Consider the following 24,669-nt stretch of genomic DNA (forward strand, 5'->3'; position numbering starts at 1 on the left):
GTTTTGTGTGTGTTTCTTTTAATTTAAAAATGATCTATCTTAATCATTTGTGATCAGGCAGATTGCTCTTTGCTGAACAATGACTCAAATTTACCCTGTCGCTGTCAGAGTTAACATCATCCTACTTTAACCCCTTAGTGATGGGGCCAATTTTTTAAATTATATCCAGTGTCACTTTATGTGGTCATAACTCTGGAATGCTTCAACAAATCCCCATGATTTTGAAAATGTTTTTTCGTGACACATTATAATTTATGATAATGGTACATTTAGGTTAATATGTTTTTTGTTTATTTATAAAAAATATCAGAAACTTGACAAAAATGTAAAAAAAAATTTCAATTTTCAAACTTTGAATGATTATCCTTTTAATCCAGATAGTAATACCACACAGAAACATTCATAAATAACATTTCCCACATGTCTGCCTTACATCAGCACCGTTTTTAAAATGCTAATTTATTTTGTTAGCCTTTTAGGAGGTTTAAAAATGTAGCAGTAATTTTTCATTTTTTCAAAGAAATTTCCAAAATTTATTGTTTTGAGGAACCTATCCAGGTTTGAAGTGACTTTGGGGGTGCTTTATATTGAAAAACCCCAAACGTGATAGCATTTTAAAAACAGCACCCCTTGACATATTGAAAACTTCTGTCAGCTAATTTATTAACCCTTCAGTTGATTTTCAGGAATTAATGCAAAGTGGTATAGCAGGACTGAAAAAGTCTATGTTTACCACATAAATGTCACTAACTTCTGAACTGACCGCTGTAGCAGGAGACTCTAAAGGGGGTTTTACACATAGCGATATCGCTAGCGATATCGCTATAACGTCACCGATTTTGTGACGTTATAGCGATATCGCTAGCGATATCGCTATGTGTGATACTTACCTCCGACCGGCTCCCCCGCTGTCCATCGCTGATCGCGCGAGAATGTCCGGCTCCATTTCTCGTCGGGCGCTTCCTGCTGGGCTTCCTGCTGGGGCCGACGAGCGATGCGGGCGGGAGGACGCCAGGATCGCTGTGTGTGATAGGTGAGTATCGTGCGCTGCGTAGCTGCTGCATCGCTGTGAGGTCTGTCTGTGTGACAGCTCACTAGCGATCATTTAGCCGGGTCGGATCGCTGGTCGGATCGCTGGTGCATCGCTAAATGTAAAGGGGCCTTAAGGCCGCTATTTGGCCATGAACTGCTATGGCAAACATCAGGACCACACAATCATGATCTCAGTGTGTCAATTAGATTAAAGTGGAAGCCCCCACAATTAACCGTTTATTTGAAGTTGTCACTTTTGAGACCAGCAACTAAGGGGTTAAACAGATATGGACAGTGCCAACACTGATTGTTTGTGATACAGCAAGTTGTCAGCTATAGTGTACAGTTGACAGCTGCTGGATTGTCACCTGTATGGGGATGATATTCCCTTATATCTCAGGTCAGTTAAAAGACGTATTGGCTGTCATTAAGTGGTTAAGTGAGATGAGTGATGTGACATATATTCCATAACACCTTGGACTTTCTCACAAAAAGTACAATTGTCAAACTGGACTAGTAAGACACATGTGCAGAAACAGTCATGCAGACTTAAATATCTTCATTTTTTTCTCTTTTTTTTTACAAAATTCAACCCTTTTCCTAAAAGTGATGTGATCAGAAATCTTAGGTACATGTGTAGTAAGGTTGGGGAAGTCATCCTAAACTTCTAAACATATTCCAATATATATATGGGTCGCTCTCCCAGGGCAGTGGGGTACTCGGTACCGGGCCCGATGAGGTTCAATGGGAGATGTCACGGCAGCTGGGACCCGGCTCGTGGCCCTGGGCGCCCATTGTAAAAGGGAAATGTTCAGTGTGCTTATGATGAGTGATTCGTGACGCCACCTGTGGTGTTCGGCAATAGAGATGTAAGCCGATGCTGCAGACAGATCCTCTGGGACAGATGGTGTGGTGCAGCAGTGATGTTATAGCCCTCCACAGGCAGGGCTGTAGTCCCAGGGCAGTGTACGTGAAGTGACATGTAGATGGTGTAGTGTTAGGCGCAAGGTGTAGCCGTGCTGGGCAGGTTGGCGCAGGAATAAGTGGAGGACACCAGGGCATGTAGTTCCAAAGCTTTACTCACAGTCTGTTGCAGGTACAGGTGCCCGCATCCGTGCCGTGTCCTCCGGGTCAGGAGCTCAGCCAACTTCCAGGCAAGATGAAGTACTCCTTTCCAACACTCCGCCAACATATGTGCCTTTTCTGAACGTCTCCCTCCTTAGCGCTCGTAGTGAAGTACTCCTAGTACTGAGTTACACTGGAGTTCCTCCTGTCAGATGTTCCTATGAACTCTACTTGTACAGCAGACAGCTGTAGCCTGCTTTGGGACTCCTTGCTACTAAGTCCCGGCTCACTAATATGTTGCTGTTGTGCCCCCAAGTCTTGAGTGGGAATAAAGTGGTCACTACTTCTATTCCTCCGGTGTCTGCTGCAGGACCATTAGTATCCATACAACCTCGGGGACTGGACCCCGGCCATGCGCTTAGAACTTGAGGAAGGGCTCTGCTCTAGCCCTAATCCTTAGTTCTCTTCTTCTCCTCACGTTCCGTACAAATCAATCTTTCTTATGGAGAATTAGGCTTTCCTGTGCCAGCAGACCCAGGTCACTGAGGTCTGCTGCAGCACTTCCTTCATCCATCCCACTCAGGGGATCCTCTCTCTGACTCCTCCTCAGACTGACTGTTCTAGTCCCAATGATCTCCCGCTCTCTTGTGCAGACTAAGCTCCACCCACCTCCCAGCACTCTTCGTGTTCCAAGCAGGGAGCCACCAAAGGGTGCTTTGCTACACTACTATGTTGTGTGGGGTGCAGGTGTTGGAGTGTGGTCAGGTGTTTCCACCTTACCTGAATGGTGGGGTACCACACCTCAGAAAGAGGTGCAGTACCTCTGTGGCGACTGAACCCTCAGGGGCGCCACAGTTACACCAGACGTCCTTACCCGTGTGTCGCAAGAACTTCACTATCGTTTGGATGTGTGTAGGGCAACAAATGGAGCCCACATTGAATGGCACTGAATAGGTATGAAACTGGGAGAGTTTTTCTTTTATTTGGAGCAGATTTCATATTTCTATCATCTTTTGTAGCTTTCCAGTGACTGGTCAAAAGTGCACCATGACTTTACGGACACGCTATATATATGTGTGTATGTCCTGGATTGGCATCCGCACCGTCGCAGCTACAGCCACAAAATTTGGCACAGTCACACGTCTGGACCCCGAGGGCATCATAGGCTATGTTGTGAGGCAAAATTTTAACCCTGCACATTCCAATTTACCAAACAATTTTGCCCCTATCTACATAATGGGGGAAAAAGTGAAAGGAAAAGTGTTGGAGGCAAATTGACAGCTGCCAGATGTGAACAAGGGGGACTTGAAGAATGAGAGCGATGGCGCCAAAGAGTATATACCGTACAGTTGCTAAGGTGGGGCCCTGACATGGGATACTCACCACACACGGGGATATGAACACACACACAAAATGCGCCACACACACTATCACGTGCTTCAACACATATACCACCCTCAGCACACATTTCACCACACATACACCATCCTCGCCACATAAAAGTCGCCACTCAAAACTCGCCACGCTGTCCCAGAGCTGTTTAAGAGATGAAAAATGAGTTGTGATTGGTTGCTATCAGCAACAGTTTTCCTTGTAGACAGTTGTGATAACTGAGTCCTAATTCTTATCATTTCTATGGTGTTATCGTCCTTCTGTAAAGCTGGAAATAACACAAATTATTACCGTGCCAACACAGACCACCCTCTGACACAGACTGCAGGGGGAGCCCAGTATCACACAGGATAGGATTAGATACACGGCTCAGCAGTCAGTATCACACAGGATAGGATTAATATGTATAGACTATAGGAGAGAAAGAGCGCAATAGGGTCTTATCCAGGTAGATATTGGAAGAAATAAAAGAAATTTACTCACCCTTTCCAGGAGAGATTAAGGCATATAGATCAGTTGTCAGCTTGCTGCACGTCCAAAGGTCCACTCCGTGACCGCCAGTATAAATCCTTTATGGAATAAAATTCTTGGACATATGTGCGCTGCTTGACAAAGTATCACATCCAGGTTATGTAAAGAGAGTAACCATTTATTTCCCAACGCGTTTCGAAGTACATCACACTTCTTCCTCAGGATTTATACAGGATAGGATTAGATACATGGCTCAGCAGGCAGTATCACACAGGATAGGATTAGGTACACAGCCCAGCAGTCAGTATCACACAGGATAGGATTACATACACGGCTCAGCAGTCAGTATCACACAGGGTAGGATTAGATGCACGGTTTTTATGTGCAATATAATCATTATAATTTGTTATAACTAACCACAGTTGTTTACTATGCCCAGGCAACGCTGGGCTCTTCAGCTAGTATATATATATATTATATATATACAGCTCTGGCAAAAATTAAGAGACCACTGCAAAATTTTCAGTTTGTCTGATTTTTCTCTTTATAGGTATACTAGCCATGAATCCGTTCTACGCCCGGGTGGCGGGCATTTTTATTGGTATATGGTCTCCCATCCTGATATGTGCTGCACCCCTCATCCCTATCCTGCTATGTATAGTTCCCTCACGCCCCAATCCTGGTATGCATGGCACCCCCTTATCCATATATTGGTATTCATGGTTCCCTCACCCCTCAATCCTGGTATGCACGGCACCCCCTCTTCCTCATCCCTATCATGGTATGCATGGTACCCCCTCATCCCTATCGCAGTATGCATGGTGCCCTCACCCCCCCAATCCTGCTATGCATGGTGCCCTCACCCCCCAAACATGGTATGCATGGTCCTCTCACCCCCTATCCTGGTATGCATGGTCCTCTCACCCCCCAATCCTGGTATGCATGGTCCCCTCACCCCCCAATTTTGGAATGCATGGTCCCCTCACCCCCAATCCTGGAATGCATGGTCCCCTCACCCCCCAATCCAGGTATGCATGGTCCTCTCACCCCCCAATCCTGGTATGCATGGTCCTCTCACCCCCCTATCCTGGTATGCATGGTGCCCTCACACCCCAATCCTGGTATGCATGGTCCTCTCACCCCACAATCCTGGTATGCATGGCCCCCTCATCCCCCTATCCTGGTATGCATGGTCCTCTCACCCCCCTATCCTGGTATGCATGGTCCCCTCACGCCCCTATCCTGGAATGCATGGTTTCCTCACCCCCCTATCCTGGTATGCATGGTCCCCTCACCCCCCCTATCCTTGTATGCATGGTCTCCTCACCCCCCCTATCCTGGTATGCATGGTCCCCTCACCCCCCTATCCTGGTATGCATGGTCCCCTCACGCCCCAATCCTGGTATGCATGGTCCCCTCACCCCCCTTTCATGGTATGTATATTCCCCTCTCCCCACAATCCTGATACGAATGGTCCCCCTCGCCCCTATTAAACTGCACACATTAAAAAAAAAAACATTTATACTCGCCTTTCTTCCCTGTGCCCAGCGCTGTACTGTTCTGGGCGTGTTGTGGTGCCGGACTCGGCGCCTGCACAGTCCTCGCTTTCCGCCGCCATGTTCTTGAAGACACACTGCAGTCAGTGCATCTTCAAGAAAATGGCGGCGGTAAGCACGTACTGCGCAGGCGCCGATTCCGTCGCTACAACACGCCCACTCCAGACATCACCTGAAGACACAAGACCCCGCCGGCAACAGCCTCACCGGGTTCGGTAAGGTGATGCGGAGATCACAGTATGCGTTCAGTGCTTACGCATTACTGCGATCTCCTGGGGGGATGTGTCACTCTGTGGGGGATGCATCACTCTGGGTCCAGACTGTGCAGGCGCGTCGCGCTTGCGCAGTCTATAAAGGCTTCAGACAGAGTGACGCTCCCCCGGTTATATTATAGATTTTTGAGTAAAATGTAAATTGCTCTTTTATTCTATAAACTACTTTCCAAGCACTAAATTTTGTCTTTTCAGAAAATGAGAAATGGTCAAAATAACAAAAAATGCAGTGCTTGCAGACCTCAAATAATGCAAAGAAAACAAGTTCATAATCATTTAGAAACAACAATACTAATGTTTTAACTCAGGAAGAGTTCAGAAATCAATATTTTGTGGAATAACCATGATTTTTAATCACAGCTTTCATGTATCCTGGCATGCTTTCCACCAGTCTTTCACACTGCTTTTGAGTGACCTTATGCCACTATTGGTACAAAAATGTAAGCAGTTCTTCTTTGTTTGATGGCTTGTGACTATCTATCTTCCTCTTGATTACAGAAATTTTTAGGATGGAGGCAACATGACGCTCACTGTATCCCTGTTATGATTGGGTCACTGAGGAAGAGAGCAAGACCAAGCTAAGCCACAGAAAACCAGAGAGGTTGTTATCTAAGAGGATTGCAGACCCCTGATCCTATCCACACAACTAGCAGTAGCCGTGGAGCGTGCCTATGATGATCCTAGACGCCTCGGCACAGCCGGAGAGCTAACTAAGCCTAAAGCAAGAAAGGGGAAATCTAAACTGCCCCAGAGCAGACCCCAAAGGAATAGATAGCCCCCAAACATACAGTCATATGTAAAAGTTTGGGCACCCCTATTAATGTTAACCATGGGCTCCTAAAAACAACTCTCAAATGATCTGAAAACAAAGATTATTCAACATAGCTTTTCAGGGGAAGGATACAAAAAGTTGTCTCAGAGATTTAACCAGTCAGTTTCCACTGTGAGGAACATAGTAAGGAAATGGAAGAACACAGGTACAGTTCTTGTTAAGCCCAGAAGTGGCAGGCCAAGAAAAATATCAGAAAGGCAGAGAAGAAGAATGGTGAGAACAGTCAAGGACAATCCACAGACCACCTCCAAAGACCTGCAGCATCATCTTGCTGCAGATGGTGTCACTGTGCATCGGTCAACAATACAGCGCATGCATAACGCCTTTTTGTATGACCAAACAACTCAATCTTTGTTTCATCAGTTCACAGGCCCTTCTTCCAAAATGTAACTGGCTTGTCCAAATGTGCTTTTGCATACCTCAGGCGACTCTGTTTGTGGCGTGCTTGCAGAAACGGCTTCTTTCGCATCACTCTCCCATACAGCTTCTCCTTGTGCAAAGTGCGCTGTATTGTTGACCGATGCACAGTGACACCATCTGCAGCAAGATGATGCTGCAGGTCTTTGGAGGTGGTCTGTGGATTGTCCTTGACTGTTCTCACCATTCTTCTCTGCCTTTCTGATATTTTTCTTGGCCTGCCACTTCTGGGCTTAACAAGAACTGTACCTGTGTTCTTCCATTTCCTTACTATGTTCCTCACAGTGGAAACTGACTGGTTAAATCTCTGAGACAACTTTTTGTATCCTTCCCCTGAAAAGCTATGTTGAATAATCTTTGTTTTCAGATCATTTGAGAGTTGTTTTGAGGATCCCATGATGCCACTCTTCATAGGAGAATCAAATAGGAGAACTACTTGCAAGTGGCCACTTTAAATACCTTTTCTCATGATTTGATACACCTGGCTATGAAGTTCAAAGCTCAATGAGGTTACAAAACCAATTTAGTGCTTCAGGAAGTCAGTAAAAAGTAGTTAGGAGTGTTCAAATCAAGAAAATGATAAGGGTGCCCATACTTTTGCACCGGTCAAATTTTGTTTAAATGCAGATTGCACATTTTCTGTTAGTACAATAAACCTCATTTGAATCCAGAAATATAACTGAGTCCATCAGTTATTAGATATATGAAACTGAAATACCTGTTGCAAAAACCAAAATTGTTCTAAAGAAAAAAGGTTAACATTAATAGGGGTGCCCAAACTTTTACATATGACTGTATATTGTTGGTGAGACAAGATGAAAACACAAATGCAGGTAGGAAAATAGACTGATGAAACGATGGGGCCCACACTGACTAGACAGGACAGGAAAGGAAAGACACTGTCTGCAATCACACAAAAAACCCTGCAAAAAAAGTCCAACACGTCTGATAGAAAAATACTGAAGTCGCACGACTTCGCCCACTGTTTCAGCACTCTGGTATATTCTGAAAGCAGAGCAAAAAGAGGCCAATCTAATAAGGGACAAAAACAAACTGGCACAAGCAGTAACATATGGATGGTGATTCAGCACAGCCCCAGCCGGAGCTGGCTGACCCACACAAAACTGAAATAGACAAAACCAGATCAAATGTGAACAATAGCAAAAGAACACTTAGCTGAGCATGCAGGGACTGAGCTGGAAACTAAGACCTCAGGAGGCAGGAAAAATCACCAGCAGGGATAGAGGGAGTCGGCTGTCTTAAATCCAGTCTGAAACCCCAGATCTCCAATCGTCGTCCTCATTATCAGGTGGCAAGCCTCTGTTAATCAGATCAGCTCCATTACCTCCAGTAACCACCAGAGGGAGCCCAGAAAGAGAACTCGCAACCCCTCTGTCAATTTGACCAGCTCCACTACCTTCAGTAGTAACCAGAGGTAGGCCAGAAAGCGAATTCACAACATATCCCTTTGCTAGTAAAGCCGGAACTGAGCCCTTCGCTTCCACACTCAAGACTTTTCTTTTCTACTCCTTTGGCATGGTTAAAAGTTATTTTTTCATTGCTATTACTTTTGGGATATTACTAGCACTTGTTTTGCCATCCATCTTGTCCTATTGCAAGAGGATTGTGAACACAACAGGGTTTTTTTACACTTTCCTTGGTTAAATAAGATTTGGTTTAGGTGATCACCTAATCAGAAGCACATTAAGTAGAATGAGGTGTACTCTGGTTGGAATTCAACTGACACTGGAATACATATACAGCTCTGGCAAAAATTAAGAGACCACTGCACAGATTTATAAAAATCAGCTTCTCTAAAAGAGAGTGCAGGAAGGTCCCCAACCCCACCTGGCAGGGTGGATCCCCTGAATGCCTCCAGGCAAGCAGATCTCAATCCGTCATCTGTAATTGGTACCCCAGATTGCATCTACTTTCAAGTAAAATGTAAAGAAAGCTGCACCTCTCTCTGTCCTTCACTTATTCTCGTTCACCACCATCTGAACAATCAATTATATTTTCCCTGGGGCCCCTCTCTACCCGTGGGAAGCTGAACCATCTTTGTTGCGTCACCATCAGCCCCAGTAGACCTAAACCGCAGCGTCGGCCACCCATTGCCGAACATCACGGGTGGTGCCACGATTAAACACCACATAACTATCCTCTATTTTATGACATGACCAGGGCCATGGAAACGGATCATGGCCCCGTGACTTCCCCATAGAACTGTCCAGTCAGAATCTGGGTACCCCACGGCCCTGGCGGGAGCGTCACTAACACGAGGAAGAACAGCGCTGATTATGAAGGATCCTCACAAATGAACAGTTCTATCCATCTACCTCTCAATAACCTGCCTTACAACAACATGGAAACTCCTATCAGGCATCATAGTCACCAAGCTACAGAACCATATAAACCAGTACATGAATCCAGCTCAGAAAGGCATTGGGATCAACACCAGAGGCTCTAAGTACCAGCTCCTAGTAGATAGAGTAATCGTTCAAGACTCAAGATCAAGACAAACCAATCTCAGCACAGCCAGGATTGACTACAGGAAGGCCTATGACTCAATGCCACACACATGGATCTGTGAATGCTTGGCTCTTTACAATGTCAACAGGAAACTAAGAACCTTCCTCAGAAACTCAATGGGGCTGTGAAGAACAACATTGGAATACAACTAGCACAAGTGACCATCAAATGCAGCATATACCAAGGTGATGCACTGTCCCCATTGTAGTTCTGCATATCCTTGAACCCCCTCAGTCAGGTAATTACAAAGTGTATTTATTTATAGTACAAGAGTGGAAGCACCATCAGCCACCTCCTCTACATGGATAACATCTAGCTGTATGTGAAAAACGAGACATCAATTCACTGATCCACCTGACAAGGATCTACAGCGAAGACATCGGGACCTGGATAAGTGCAGCCAGTTAGTAATAAAGAGAGGCAAGGTAGTCAAGACTGATGGAGTGGAATTACCAGCAGGACCCATAGCAGATGTATAGACCTGCTACAAGTACCTCAGCATCCCACAGGGATATGGTAACCATGATGAGGAGGCAAGGAAAACAGCAACATCCAAATACCATCAAAGCGTAAGACAGGTCCTGAAGAGCCAGCTCAATGGGAAGAATAAAATCCACGCCATCAATATATATGCCCTGCCAATTATCAGATACCCCGCTGACATAGTGTGCTGGCCAAAAGAAGAGATGGAAACTGCAGATGTAAAAACATGAAAGCTCCTCACAATGCATGGAGGTCTCCACCCTAAGTCTAACAACCAAAGATTGTATAGCAACAGAAAGGAGGGTGGTTGAGGCTTGATAAGCATCCAAGCCACCCTCACGGATGATACAAGGAGCATCCAGGAATACATCAGAAAAATGGAACCAAAAGATGAGATGCTGAAAGAAAGCCTAAAACAGCAACAACAGCAGATCTGGAAGAAAGAACAGGAACATGAAGTGCCATGGCAAGACAAGCCTCTGCATGGGATGTACCATCAACAGATAACGGAGGTGGCTGACATGGAGAAATCCTACCAATGGTTGGAGAAAACTGGACTCCGAAACAGCACAGAGGCACTAATCATAGTGGCACAAGAGCAAACACTAAGTACCAGATCCATAGAAGCAGGAATCTACCACACAAGACAAGATGAAGGTGCAGACTATGCAAAGAAACCTCAGAAACAGTCGAACACATAGTGGCAGGATGCAAAATGCAAAAAGAAACAGTGTATATCGAACGCCACAACCAAGTAGCGGGAATTGTATACAGGAACATCTGCACAGCATATGGGCTGCCACCCTATATCCAGGTGGGAGACCCTAAACTCCTGTGGGACTTCAAGATCCAGACGGATAAGCAGGTGTTGGCTAACCAACTAGACATTGTGATAGTAGACAGGAATCAGAAGACAGCAATGATAATAGATATGGAAGTGCCAAGTGACAGCAACATCAGAAAGAAGGAATATGAGAAGCTGGAGAAATACCAGGGCCTCAAAGGAGAACTGAAGAAGATGTGGAAGGTGAAGGCAACAGTGATTCTAGTGGTGATAGGAGCATTTGGACCAGTGACCCCTAAATTGGAAGAATGGCTACAACAGATCCAAGGAGCAACAACTGAACTCTCTGTCCAGAAAAGCGCAATGCTGGGAACAACTAAGATCCTGCGCAGAATCCTCAAACTCCCAGGCCTCTGGTAGAGGACCCGAGAATGAGGAAGGACAACAAAGACCACCCCCATTAGGGGGTTAGGAGTACTTCACACTAAGCGAGATTGCTAACGAGATCGCTGATGCGTCACCGATTTTGTGACGCATCAGCGATCTCGCCAGTGATCTCGCTGTGTGTGTCACGCATCAGCAACCGGCGCCTCCGCTGGGTATTGCTGATCGTGCAAGAATGTCCTGGGCCATTTTTTGATTGTTGGTCTCCCACTGGCCAGCATGCATCGCTGTAAGCAGACACTGGGAGCTGGTATCCAAGGTAAATAGCGGGTAACTAAGCGCGCGCTTCCCTTAGTTACCCGCTGTGTACCTTGGATACCAGCTCCCAGCGAGAGCACACTGGTATCCAGGGTACACAGCGGGTAACTAAGGGAAGCGCGCACTTAGTTACCCGCTATTTACCCTGGTTACCAGCGTCCTCGCTGGTCCTGATTGCTGGTGAGTCTGCCTGTTTGAGAGCTCACCAGTGATCATGTAGCAACGCACCAGCGATCCTTACTAGGTTGTACCATTGTCGGGATCGCTGGTGCGTCGTTTAGTGTAATGGTACCCTTAGAAGGAGGTTTATTTACACACACTTTCTGCACCCTTAGTACTTTATTTACACACACTTTCTGCACCCTTAGTACTTATTTGACCATGGTTCCAAATAGAAACTACATATAAGCAGCCACAGACCAGATGGTAGGGAGCTACACAGAATGGCATCAAGGGCCATATGTGTAACGCCACGGCCGCTGGGGGGTAGCTTGTGCAGCCTCTCCAGTACTCACTGTGCTGGAGGCTGTTTCATCACCCGTATGTTGTTCACTTTGGGGACCCAATTGACTGCAGACAGAGGCTGGAATCAACTTTAACAACTTAGCTTTATTCTCTTCAGGGCACAGCACATCCAATACAGCAACAGGACTCTGTACTTGATAACAGCAGTACATCTTCATCTACAGCAGTACTTTACTTCTTCCTTCACTTCACACATATGCACCACACAGGCAAGCTGACACGTCACACAGAGCACGATGAACATGGAACACTTCCCTTCTTCCTGAGACCGACTTCAGCCCACAAAGGTACCTGACTTTTCCGTTACAGCTCACCCCCTAAAGGCACTGTTGCTCCTGTTCATATCCTAGTTTCAATGCTCACTGAGCTCTCCACAATGCTTCTGTACTCCAGCTGCTACTCCCACAGGGATCCTTCCACGAAACTCCCTGGCTTGTGTGGCGCCCCCTGAGGCTCAGTCACCACAGAGGTACTGCACCTTCTCCTATGGTGTGGTGCCCCACCATCCAGGTAAGTTGGAGGCTCCTGACCACGCTCCAACACTCACACCCCACACAATAGAGTAGTTCAGCACAACCACATTGCGGCTCCTTGCTTAGTGACAGGCAGAGCACCTTTGGTGGTTCCCTGTTTGGAACACTAGATGTGCTGGGAGGTGGGTGGAGTTCAGAATATATATATGAGCGGGATGGTTTAGGATTACAGGTCAGTCTGACAGGAGGTCAGTGAGAGAGGAAGCCACTCGGGAGGCGTGGGGATCCCTGGAAGAAGGGATGGAGGAAGGAGTGCTGCAGCTGCCTCAGTGACCTGAGCCAGCTGGCACGGGAAGGGAAAGAAGGAGAAAGACATTGAACTGAAGCCTGAGCTTCTGTCACGCGGCGGCTGCCGCGCACTCCTCTCTTTGCCTCCTCCCGGCCGCAGCTTACCCATCCTCCGGTGTCCTGCTCCCCTCTGCGCCGGCGGCCGCGGTCTTCTCCGCGGTCCTCCCCGGCTCCTCTTCTCCGTCCGGCGGTCTCCTCCGTCCGGTCTTCCGGACCGCGCCGGGTGCACGCTCCCGCCCCTCCTGCTCGGCGGGCGCGCGCACATACTGTGCCTGGGCACGCGCGCGCCTCCTCCTCCTGAGGACGCGCGCCTGCTCCTCCTCCACTTTAGGTCACGACCCGGAAGTCCTCCTACTAGCCCCTATATCTGGCCACCTCTTCCTGCCAGCGGTGCCTGAGTATCACTGCTTTTCCCTAGTGATTCTGGCCGCCCTCTATGCACGCTATCGCGTCCTGTCCATCCGTTGCTCGTTCACCTCTCCATTTTCCTCTCTCCTAGGTCCTGTGTCTCCAAGCCGTGCCCGCCTGTCGTGTCTCCTAGCCGTGCCCGCCTGTCCTGTGTCTCCCAGCCGTGCCCGCCTGTCCTGTGTCTCCTAGCCGTGCCCGCTTGTCCTGTGTCTCCCAGCCATGCCCGCCTGTCCTGTGTCTCCCAGTCGTGCCCGCCTGTCCTGTGTCTCCAGGCCGTGCCCACCTGTCTCGTGTCTCTAAGCCGTGCCCGTCTGTCCTGTGGTTCCCAGCCGGTACCGTCAGTCCTGTATCCCCAACTCGGCTCTAGCTGTCTGTCTGTCGTTACTTCCCAGGGTACCAGCTGCCGTGGTAATAGTTACCCGCGGGCTTGCCCCAAACGCTCCCTGTATAGGGGGTGGTCCACCTGGTCAGCTCGCCCCCGGGAGGTTCGTTGCCACCGTCTAGCGGGTCCACCCCAGGTGTACCTCACAGAATACTCAGGCCATGGATCCCGCTGGTACCCCGACCCAAAAGGAACTTTTGTTCCTTCGTGAGAATCAGGCGAGGATCATGTCGTTCCTCAAGTCAATGGAGTCCAGACTTTCTTCTCTGCAAACCTCCGATCCGGGGATTGCCTCCCAAATCTCCGGCTTACAGCAGGAGCTTGCTCAGCAGCGCGACACCCAGGCCCATATTTTGAACTACATAGCCTCTGTAGATAACCGCCTTCTAGCTCTACAGACGGCGGCCGCTGTCCCTGCGCCAGCTTCTCAGTCCTCGCCCCGCTTGGCCAAACCCCCACGCTATAGTGGAGATCCCAAACTCTGTCGGGGGTTCATTAACCAGTGCCAGTTGCACTTCGAGCTGGCATCCCTGCAGTATCCCTCCGACCGGGCCAAGGTGGCCTTTATGATTTCCCACTTAGAGGGTGAGGCATTGGCTTGGGTGAATCCTTTGTGGGAGCGAGATGACCCGATAGTCTCCCAGCTCGCAACCTTCTTGGAGACATTTCGTAAGGTCTTTGATGAACCCGGCCGTCTGGTCTCCGCCACCGAGTCCTTATTTTGCCTTCGCCAGGGTGCTCTCTCTGTGGGACAGTACGCCATCCAGTTCCGTACGTTGTCTTCTGAACTAGGATGGAACAATGAGGCTCTAGTAGGGGCTTTTTGGCGTGGCTTGTCGCCCCGAATCAAAGATGAGTTGGCAGGCAGGGATACACCTACGTCTTTGGAAGATCTCATCTCGCTGGCAACGCGAATTGACCTGCGTTTCCGGGAGCGTTCCCGCGAGGTCGCCAGGGAGAGAAGACCCACTCGGTTTTCTCCTCCGACACGCAGTCCTCCCCGCTCTCGGCCTTCCACCTCGGCGTCAGCCCCTGAACCTATGCAGGTTGACCGACTCAGGCCCGCAGAGCTACGCCGCCAGGAGAGACTCACTCATGGTCTTTGTCTCTATTGTGGCAGTGCTTCCCACCTTCTACGTTCCTGCCCTGTGAGGCCGGGAAACTCCTCCGCCTAGGACAGGTAAGAGAGGCCTCCCTAGGTGCCTTCGACACCTCTCTACCTTTGACCCTTCCTGTTTTGTTTATCCAGGGATCCAAACGTTTCTCGGAGTTAGCCTATATTGACTCAGGGGCTGCTGGTAATTTTATCCAACTCGAGGCGGTGAAGAGATTGGGGATACCTGTTATGTCCTTGGAGGTTCCCCGGCAGTTAGCTTCAGTCGACGGCATTCCCTTGCGCGAGACCGTTACGCTGGTCACTGAAGAGCTGGAATTACAGATCGGGGTCCTGCACCGTGAGAGAATAGCCTTCTTCGTGCTGCCGTCTCTATCCCACACCTTGCTCCTGGGTCTTCCGTGGTTGAGGATGCATGAACCTGTCCTGGATTGGCGGACCGGAGACATTCTTCGCTGGGGCTGCGTTTGCCAGACTAGATGTCTTCGTCCAGTACAACCCCTCAAATGCTCGTCTCCTGTCTCGGGCCCTGCGGATTTGCCCTCGGCCTATTGGGCTTTTTCGGATGTCTTTGATAAGAAAGAGGCAGAGGCTCTTCCACCGCACCGGCAATATGATTGCCCCATCGAGCTTGTACCCAGCTCGACTCTGCCCCGGGGGCGAATCTATCCGTTGAGTCCACTCGAGTCCCAGGCCATGTCTGAATATGTACAAGAGAATTTGGCCAAAGGCTTCATCCGAAAGTCATCTTCTCCCGCTGGGGCTGGCTTCTTTTTTGTCAAGAAGAAGGACGGGTCTCTCCGCCCCTGTATTGACTATCGAGGTCTTAACCAGATTACCATCAAGAACAGATATCCTCTACCTCTCATCCCCGAGCTGTTCGACCGGCTACGAGGGGCGCGAATCTTTTCTAAATTGGATCTCCGTGGAGCCTATAATCTCGTCCGTATTCGCTCCGGAGATGAATGGAAGACCGCCTTCAACACCAGGGATGGACACTACGAGTACCTCGTCATGCCCTTCGGGTTGTGCAACGCCCCGCAGTCTTTCAGGAATTTGTGAACGACATTTTCCGAGACCTTCTGTACTCCAGTGTGGTTGTGTACCTTGACGATATCCTGGTCTTCTCTCCCGATCTGTCCACCCACAGAAGAGATGTCCGCCGAGTACTGTTCCGATTGAGGGAGAATCGCCTGTACGCCAAATTGGAGAAGTGCGCCTTTGAACAGTCCTCCCTTCCATTTCTGGGCTATATCATCTCCGACTCCGGCCTGCGCATGGATCCGGTGAAGGTCTCTGCCGTGCTCAACTGGCCACGTCCCCAAGGGGTGAAAGCCTTTCAGCGATTTCTCGGCTTCGCAAATTATTATCGGCAGTTCATCCCTCATTTTTCCTCATTGGCCGGCTCTATCTCATCTTTGATTCGTAAAGGAGCCAACCCGCACGTCTGGACCCCTGAAGCAGAGGAGGCCTTCCTATCTCTCAAACGAGCATTTGCCACGGCTCCCGTACTCCATCGTCCTGAGGTCAACAAACCGTTCGTCCTCGAAGTGGATGCATCAGCAACTGGAGCTGGAGCGGTTTTGTCTCAAAAATCTTCCTCCGGTAGGCTCGTTACGTGCGGCTTCTTTTCCAAGTCCTTCTCCACCCCAGAGCGGAATTATTCCATTGGGGACCGAGAACTGCTGGCCATCAAGTTAGCTCTAGAGAAGTGGAGATACTTATTGGAGGGCGCCGCACATCCCTTCACAATCTTCACAGACCATAAGAATCTAGCTTATCTTCGGTCTGCACAGAGACTCAACCCACGCCAGGCCAGGTGGTCTCTGTTCTTCGCTCGATTCGATTTTGATCTGCATTTTCGCCCAGGCAACAAGAACCTCAAAGCTGACGCCTTGTCCAGGTCCTTCCTTCCCGCAGATGTCGAAGAGGAACCCACGCATATTTTGGATCCATCCCGGCTCATCACGGTGGCACCACTTTCTCTTCTCTCACCTCCACCTGGCAAGACTTTTGTGCCGGAGAAGGACCGAGGATGAATCCTCCACTGGGGACATGCTTCCAAGCTGGCTGGCCATCTCAGGCTTAAGAAGACACTTCTCCTGGTGTCCCGCTACTACTGGTGGCCGACTCTTCCCCAGGATGTCCGGGATTTCGTCGCCTCCTGTCTCTCCTGTGCCAAGATCAAGGTCCCTAGGCAGCTGCCTTCTGGTCTTCTACACCCGCTTCTAGTACCCTCGTCCCCTTGGCAACACATTGCCATGGACTTTATTACGGACCTGCCCCACTCTGCCAACTGTACTGTCGTCCTAGTGGTGGTTGATAGGTTTTCTAAGATGGCACACTTCGTTCCTCTTTCCGGCTTGCCATCGGCCCCAGCCTTGGCGAAGATTTTCGTTCAGCACATCTTCCGTCTTCATGGACTGCCCCAACATATTGTTTCTGACAGAGGAGTCCAATTCACCTCTCGCTTCTGGAGAGCCCTATGCAGATCAATGGATATCACTCTCGACTTCTCATCTTACCACCCCCAGTCCAACGGTCAGGCCGAACGGACAAATCAGTGCTTGGTGAACTACCTCCGGCATTTTTCCAATGTCCACCAGAACGACTGGGCTGAACTTCTCCCGTGGGCTGAGTTCGCCTATAATAACCACGTCAGTGAGTCTTCGGGCAAGTCCCCTTTCTTTGTCGTCTACGGGCAACATCCTGGTGTACCTCTTCCGGTTCCCCCTGCCTCGGGTGTACCGGCGGCTGACCTTCTGACCGGGGAATTCTCCAGGATCTGGCAGGAGACCAAGGCCGCTCTCGAGTTGGTACGTAACAGAGTTAAGAGACACGCCGACAAAAGACGCCTGGATGCTCCGCCATATCACCCTGGTGATAAAGTTTGGCTGGCCTCCAAGTTTATTCGCCTCAAGATCCCTTCCCATAAACTGGGTCCCCGTTATATTGGACCTTTTGAGGTCTTGTCCCGTATTAATGATGTCTCCTACAAACTACGGCTTCCTGCCTCTCTCCGTATCCCTAATGCCTTTCATGTGTCCTTGCTAAAACCAGTCATCTTCAATCGTTTCCTTTCTAAGGCCCCTCACTCGCCTCCGCCTGTCTCCGCAGACGATGTGTTTGAGGTTAAAGATATTTTGGCCATGAGGAAGCAAAAGGGGAGAACCTTTTTTTTGGTTGATTGGAAGGGCTTTGGTCCCAAGGAGAGGTCCTGGGAGCCCCAAGAGAACATCCAGGCCCCTCGAATCTTGGCTAAGTTTTTTTCCGGACTGCGGAGGGAGGCGCGTAAGGAGGGGGGTACTGTCACACGGCGGCTGCCGCGCACTCCTCTCTTTGCCTCCTCCCGGCCGCAGCTTACCCATCCTCCGGTGTCCTGCTCCCCTCTGCGCCGGCGGCCGCGGTCTTCTCCGCGGTCCTCCCCGGCTCCTCTTCTCCGTCCGGCCGTCTCCTCCGTCCGGTCTTCCGGACCGCGCCGGGTGCACGCTCCCGCCCCTCCTGCTCGGCGGGCGCGCTCACATACTGTGCCTGGGCACGCGCGCGCCTCCTCCTCCTCCTCCTGAGGACGCGCGCCTGCTCCTCCTCCACTTTAGGTCACGACCCGGAAGTCCTCCTACTAGCCCCTATATCTGGCCGCCTCTTCCTGCCAGCGGTGCCTGAGTATCACTGCTTTTCCCTAGTGATTCTGGCCGCCCTCTATGCACGCTATCGCGTCCTGTCCATCCGTTGCTCGTTCACCTCTCCATTTTCCTCTCTCCTAGGTCCTGTGTCTCCAAGCCGTGCCAGGCTGTCCTGTCTCCTAGCCATGCCCGCCTGTCCTGTCTCCTAGCCGTGCCCGCCTGTCCTGTGTCTCCTAGCCGTGCCCGCTTGTCCTGTGTCTCCCAGCCGTGCCCGCCTGTCCTGTGTCTCCCAGTCGTGCCCGCCTGTCCTGTGTCTCCAGGCCGTGCCCATCTGTCTCGTGTCTCTAAGCCGTGCCCGTCTGTCCTTTGGTTCCCAGCCGGTACCGTCAGTCCTGTATCCCCAACTCGGCTCTAGCTGTCTGTCTGTCGTTACTTCCCAGGGTACCAGCTGCCGTGGTAATAGTTACCCGCGGGCTTGCCCCAAACGCTCCCTGTATAGGGGGTGGTCCACCTGGTCAGCTCGCCCCCGGGAGGTTCGTTGCCACGGTCTAGCGGGTCCACCCCAGGTGTACCTCACAGCTTCCATAGAAGGGAAAGGACAAGTACGGAACGTAGGAGTAAAAGGGAACATAGAGGATGTGGGTTAGAGGAAGAACCCTTCCTAGAAGTTCTAAGCACAAGGCCAGGGCCCAGTCCCCAAGGTTGTATGGACACTAATGGTTCTGCAGCAGACTCCGGTGGAGTAGTGGGCTGTAAATGCACTACTCCCATCTAAGACTTGAGGGCACAACAGCAACACGGATAGAGAGCCAGGACTTAGGAGTAGAGAGTCCCCAAAGCAGGCTATAGCTGTCTGCCGTGCAAGTAGAGTTCTTGGGAACATCTGTCTGGAGGAACTCCAGTGTAACACAGTACTAGGAGATCTTCACACTTAAAGGCGCTATAGAGGAGACGTTCAGGAAAAGGCACATAAGTTGGCGGAGTGTGGAAGGGAGCATTCCATCTTGCCTGGAGGTTGGCTGGGCCCCTGACCCAGAGGACACGGCACAGAAGCGGGCACTACAGACTGTGAGTAAAGCTTTGGAACTACATGCCCTGGTGTCCTCTATTCCTTCCTGCGTCCGTCCGCTTGGCACTCCTACATTCCCTGCGCCAAACACTACAACATCTAAGTGTCTCCATATCTACACTGCCCTGGGACAACAGCCCTACCTATGGAGGGCTATAACATCATTGCTGCACCACACCATCTGTCCTGGAGGATCTGTCTGCAGCGTCGGCTTAACACCTCCCTTGCCGAACACCACAGGTGGCATCACGAACTATTCATTTAACTACATTCCACCATTCACATCTTCCTATTACTTGGGTGCCCAGGGCCACGGTCCGGGTCACCGCCACTGTGACACATCCTGCTGATACCGGCCTGGTACCGAGTACCCCACAGCCCTGGGAGGGCGACCCACTTGCAATTCTCCAGACACGGGCTGGACTCAATTAAACTGGCTTGGGTTGTCACTTCAGCTTTTCCTTGCTAGCTGACTTGACCGACGAGGCTCCTTCTTCTGTCTTAGGCCTCTTTCACACTTCAGTTTTTTGCATCAGTTCAAATCCGCCAAAAAGGCAGACAAGCGGATCCGTTGTCAACTGATGTGAACGGATGGCACAGGATCCGTTTTCAGACGGATCCTGAAAATGAGGAAATTTAAAGGAAACGCTGGAGAGAGAGAGAGAGAGAGAGAATATGAAAGAATGAATTTCGGGTTAAATGAGTGTCTGGAGGATCCGCCAGAAAAAAAAACGTTGCAAGCTCCGTTTTCAAATCTTTGAGGATGGTGACGGACAGCTATTTTTGGCGGATCCGCAAAAAAACGGATGCAACGGACGGCAATCCGTCACAATCTGCCAGTAATGGAAGTCAATGGGGAAAAAAACGGATCCTCAAAAGAAAATTGAGGATCCGTTTTTTTCAAAACCTGGCGGATTGTGACTGATTGTAAAAAACTGAAGTGTGAAAGAGGCCTTACTAGCCTTACAGTCCCCAGTCCCTGACTGCAAGGCCTCCAACACCACAACGTGATGGCTACTGCTGTAGGCACTCCACTGCTGCTCTTCACTCCTGTCCTGTGTCATTCGCTACCCCCCAGCTAGACTGACTTAATGGAGGGAAACTATCTACTTTCCTCCTGTCTAGCCACTCCTCCAAGTTAACCCTATTAACGTCTTCTCACTTGTTGAGCTCAGTGCCCCCATCTAGTGGCCCTTTTCTAATACTACACTTAGCTAATGTTGTGTGGACACAAACACACACACAACATGCATACAACACACAGATAATATCAACAATCGCAGGGCAAAGCCCTTGCCCTCCTTATATTCACCCTTCCTGAAACCATTGCCGTCCTCAGCAATGCAGGGGTGTACTAAAAACAGAATTCAAATTTAAACTATACATTTTGTATACCTCTGCATGTTGTTAAAGTTCCATATTTTTCTAAATTTTCAAAAATTTTCAGAATTTTTTTCTTCAAACATATAAAATTCTTTCTCCGTAAAACCTGTATATACTGTACATTCTACCATTAAGCATAAACTCCCTTTCGTTTTACATTAGACTATAAATATATCTATATATCAAAAACATTTTTTTTCATTTTTTTCTACTAAGCATAAACACACTTTCACCATCTCATATAAATATATACATTTCTATATATTTCTTCTTCATATCAAAATTCTTATTACTTCTACAAAAGTATATCACACGAGAAAAACAATAATGTCCATATATAAGACTTCTTCAGAGGAAAGCACAAGTGTCCTTTTCACCCCCTTCCTGTGAGGAGAGCACTTCAAGTGTCCAAGTTTCCTTTGAAAAAGACAGTAGTGTCCATTTTCCAATCTGACAACACGTGTGTCCACATACAAAAACTTCACACGAAAAGATGCCTCCCCCCCTTCCTGTGAGGGGAGTACAGCGTATGTTCACGCTGTCAGGGACTCCAACAAGTAATTTTAGCACTTCTTAAAGGGGTACACCTCCCGTCCCGGTGTACGATACAGTCCAGTGCTGCATGTGTGGGCTGCCTGGTAATCATACGCAGTCTGTTGCTGCAGCCGCACTTGGTCCCAAAGTCCATGGACCTATGGCCCCACAAAAGGCAAAGTCCTACAATCCAGTAGAAGGGCCATAACAACATCTCATATGCAAGATAATGTTCTCTATAGGCTGTATTGGTCGCATTGCTCCCAAACTTGAGAGTGCATCAGTGCTTCTCAGAAAAAAAAAACTTAAAGCAAAGAGAAAAACATTTTTACAAAAAACAGTCCCAAATGGTGCAACAGGCACTTAAAGGGTTAAGCAAAGTCAGTTCAGCAGTGCGCATTCTGCGCAATTTTTTTCTACTTAAAGCCCAGGTGCAGGCTGAAGGGGACACTGCAGCCGCAGAATCTCCGTACTCAGGGGAAAAATCAAGGGCAGAGGGGCCCTCAGTTGCCTCTGCACTCAGATCCACATCAGCTCAAGGGATACAGTGGTTTCAGGGGACGCCTGGCTGAATCGCTGCTGCTCAGGGACTTTGGGGGATGCCTGGCAGGAGCGTGGGTGCATGGTGGCGCAGACCTTGAGCTGCGTGTCCCCGCAGTGGGACAGCGTTGGGGCAGCATAGTCCACCACTTGTTGAGGCTGAGTAGCACTCACCTCCTTTATTTGCGCAGCTCCGCTCCATTTGGCCCACAGCTCCTCCGGCTCGACTTCCTCCTCTTCACAGACATCAGCAGCACTCCCACTCATTGCAGCAGCATCCTCCTCTGTTCGGGTGAGCTCCGTCAGCTCACGGTCACTGTCGGTACTGGTTTCCAGGGTGCACTCGTGTAGTTGCTCCAAGCTCCAGGTGACATGTCTGGGAGTCTTCCTCCCATCTCCAGTGCCACTCTGTGCGACCGATGCTCCTGCAGCTGTGCTGACATGTCTCTGTCAACTTCCCGGGTCCTACTGAGGCCAGACAGCTGCACTCAGCACATTCTGCTGGGCCTCCCCTGCTCCAGGGTGGAGCTCTGTCCGGCCTCTCCACCCTCTTCTCAGCATTCAGGGGGAAAGGGTACTGCACATACCACTCCTTCCAGGGGCGGACCAGACATTGCTGACAGCTCACATTTGGCTCCATCCAGACACTGTCACGCCCATGAAGTGCAGCTTGTTGACAAGAACAGTCCATTTTGGCGCCAGAATTCTCCATCTTGCTGGCAGCCATCTTAGGTTTCACAGGAACACTTTGCAGATCTTCTCCTTTGGTCACAATCGGTTTCTTGGTCTCATTTTTCAGCATTTTTTCAGTCACATTCAGTATTTTAATCATCTTCACTTGCCCATCACTGCTCTCTTCAATTTGCATCTTATAGAGCGCTGCAGTCACTATCAGACTGTCTTCTTTTTTCACCTCTGCTGTGGTCTCGCCGCCAATTTGGGCAGCGAAATCCTGCCGACTACGCCACATGTAACGCCACAGCCGCCGGGGGGTAGCTTGTGCAGCCTCTCCAGTTCTCACTGTGCTGGAGGCTGTTTCATCACCCATATGTTGTTCACTTTGGGGACCCAATTGACTGCAGACAGAGGCTGGAATCAACTTTAACAACTCAGCTTTATTCTCTTCAGGGCACAGCACATCCAATACAGCAAGAGGACTCTTTACTTGATAACAGCAGTACATCTTACTTTACTTCTTCCTTCACTTCACACATATGCACCACACAGGCAAGCTGACACGTCACACGGAGCACGATGAACACGGAACACTTCCCTTCTTCCTGAGACCGACTTTAGCCCATGAAGGTACCCGACTTTTCCGTTACAGCTCACCACCTAAAGGCACTGTTGCTCCTGTTCGTATCCTAGTTTCACAGCGCACTGAACTCTCCACAATGCTTCTGCACTCCAGCTGCTACTCCCACAGGGACTCTTCCACAAAACTCCCTGGCTTGCAATTCTCCAGACTCAATAGACTGGCTTGGGTTGTCACTTCAGCTTTTCCTTGCTAGCTGACTTGACCGAGACTCCTTCTTCTGTCTCACTAGCCTTACAATCCCCAGTCCCTGACTGCAAGGCATCCAACACCACAACGTGATGGCTACTGCTACAGGCACTCTGCTGCAGCTCTTCACTCCTGTCCTATGTAGTTTGCTACCCCCCAGCTAGACTGACTTAGTGGAGGGAAACTATCTACTTTCCTCCTGTCTAGCCACTCCTCTAAGTTAACCCTATTAACGTCTTCTCACTTGTTGAGCTCAGTGCCCCCATCTAGTGGCCTTTTTCTAATATTACACTTAACTAATGTGTGGACACAAACACACACACAACATGCATACAACACACAGATAATATCAACAATCGCAGGGCAAAGCCCTTGCCCTCCTTACACATGCATCTCGCTTACTACAGGTTGGGCACTCTTGCCTTGAGCTATACTGTGTCTGAAGTAACCTTTTGGGCTATGTTTGTTTTTCTTCCATAGTGCTGAATAACATATTTGTCAATTATCTATATACACTTTATTTGCCATACAGATGCAAACGTTAAAGTCATGTTGGAAATATAATGCCCATAAAGTGTTTTTTTCTATGGAGATCTACAGTAAATTAATCATCGGGAAATTTGGGTGATAATAAATGATAAAAATATTATAAACACAGTGTGTGAATCATAACAATACTATGACCCAGCATAGCCAGCCTCAGTGCGCTCTTTTCCCAGGCCACTAGCTGAACCTTCCCCTCCACTTGAGCATTGCCTCCTCCCAGAGTACACATGGGAGCAGCCTTTGTCCTCCTCCTGTCATCAGAACAAAGCAGGATTTGCAGTGTCAGATGTCTGTGTAACCTCTTCATTGCTGGAGTAATATCGCCATTAACATCTGGCCTATATAACGAGAGTGTACTTACTTCCCAGATCCGCTCACGCCCATCACCACGAGTATCATTACTTCATAGGATCGAGTTGCCACCAGGAAGAGATACTGTAATCGCTTCCTCGGCTCCTTGCGTTGTACACTGAGCACGGCAAGGCGACAGGGAAGTGAAAAATACGTAATCCAGTCACCATCGCTTAGTCATTTCCCTGCTGCACTGCTATTTGTTAACATTTTACAGGAAAAGTTGAAGTGAATGCACAAGGTCATGTTCTGCAGAATGCGATGATCAGTGTAAGATAACAGCTGTATGATTTTGGTAAACATATTGTTTACTTCATATTTCAAAAGAGAAAAA

General features: G+C 49.2%; 1 protein-coding gene across 1 annotated transcript in view; it reads right to left on the minus strand.

The window, feature by feature from the left end:
• Positions 1 to 24,458, minus strand: part of IDNK (IDNK gluconokinase) — a 76,530-nt gene extending 52,072 nt beyond the window's left edge. The window contains exon 1 of the mRNA XM_073546028.1: positions 24,346 to 24,458. Within this exon, the coding sequence (XP_073402129.1) occupies positions 24,346 to 24,383 (38 nt within the window). The 5' untranslated portion in view covers positions 24,384 to 24,458. The remainder of the gene's footprint in view (positions 1 to 24,345) is intronic.
• Between the last annotated feature and the right edge of the window lie 211 nt (positions 24,459 to 24,669).

This window comes from Dendrobates tinctorius, unplaced genomic scaffold (genome assembly GCF_039654945.1).
Source record: "Dendrobates tinctorius isolate UK_male_01 unplaced genomic scaffold, ASM3965494v1 ptg000144l, whole genome shotgun sequence".
NCBI classification, from domain to species: domain Eukaryota; kingdom Metazoa; phylum Chordata; class Amphibia; order Anura; family Dendrobatidae; genus Dendrobates; species Dendrobates tinctorius.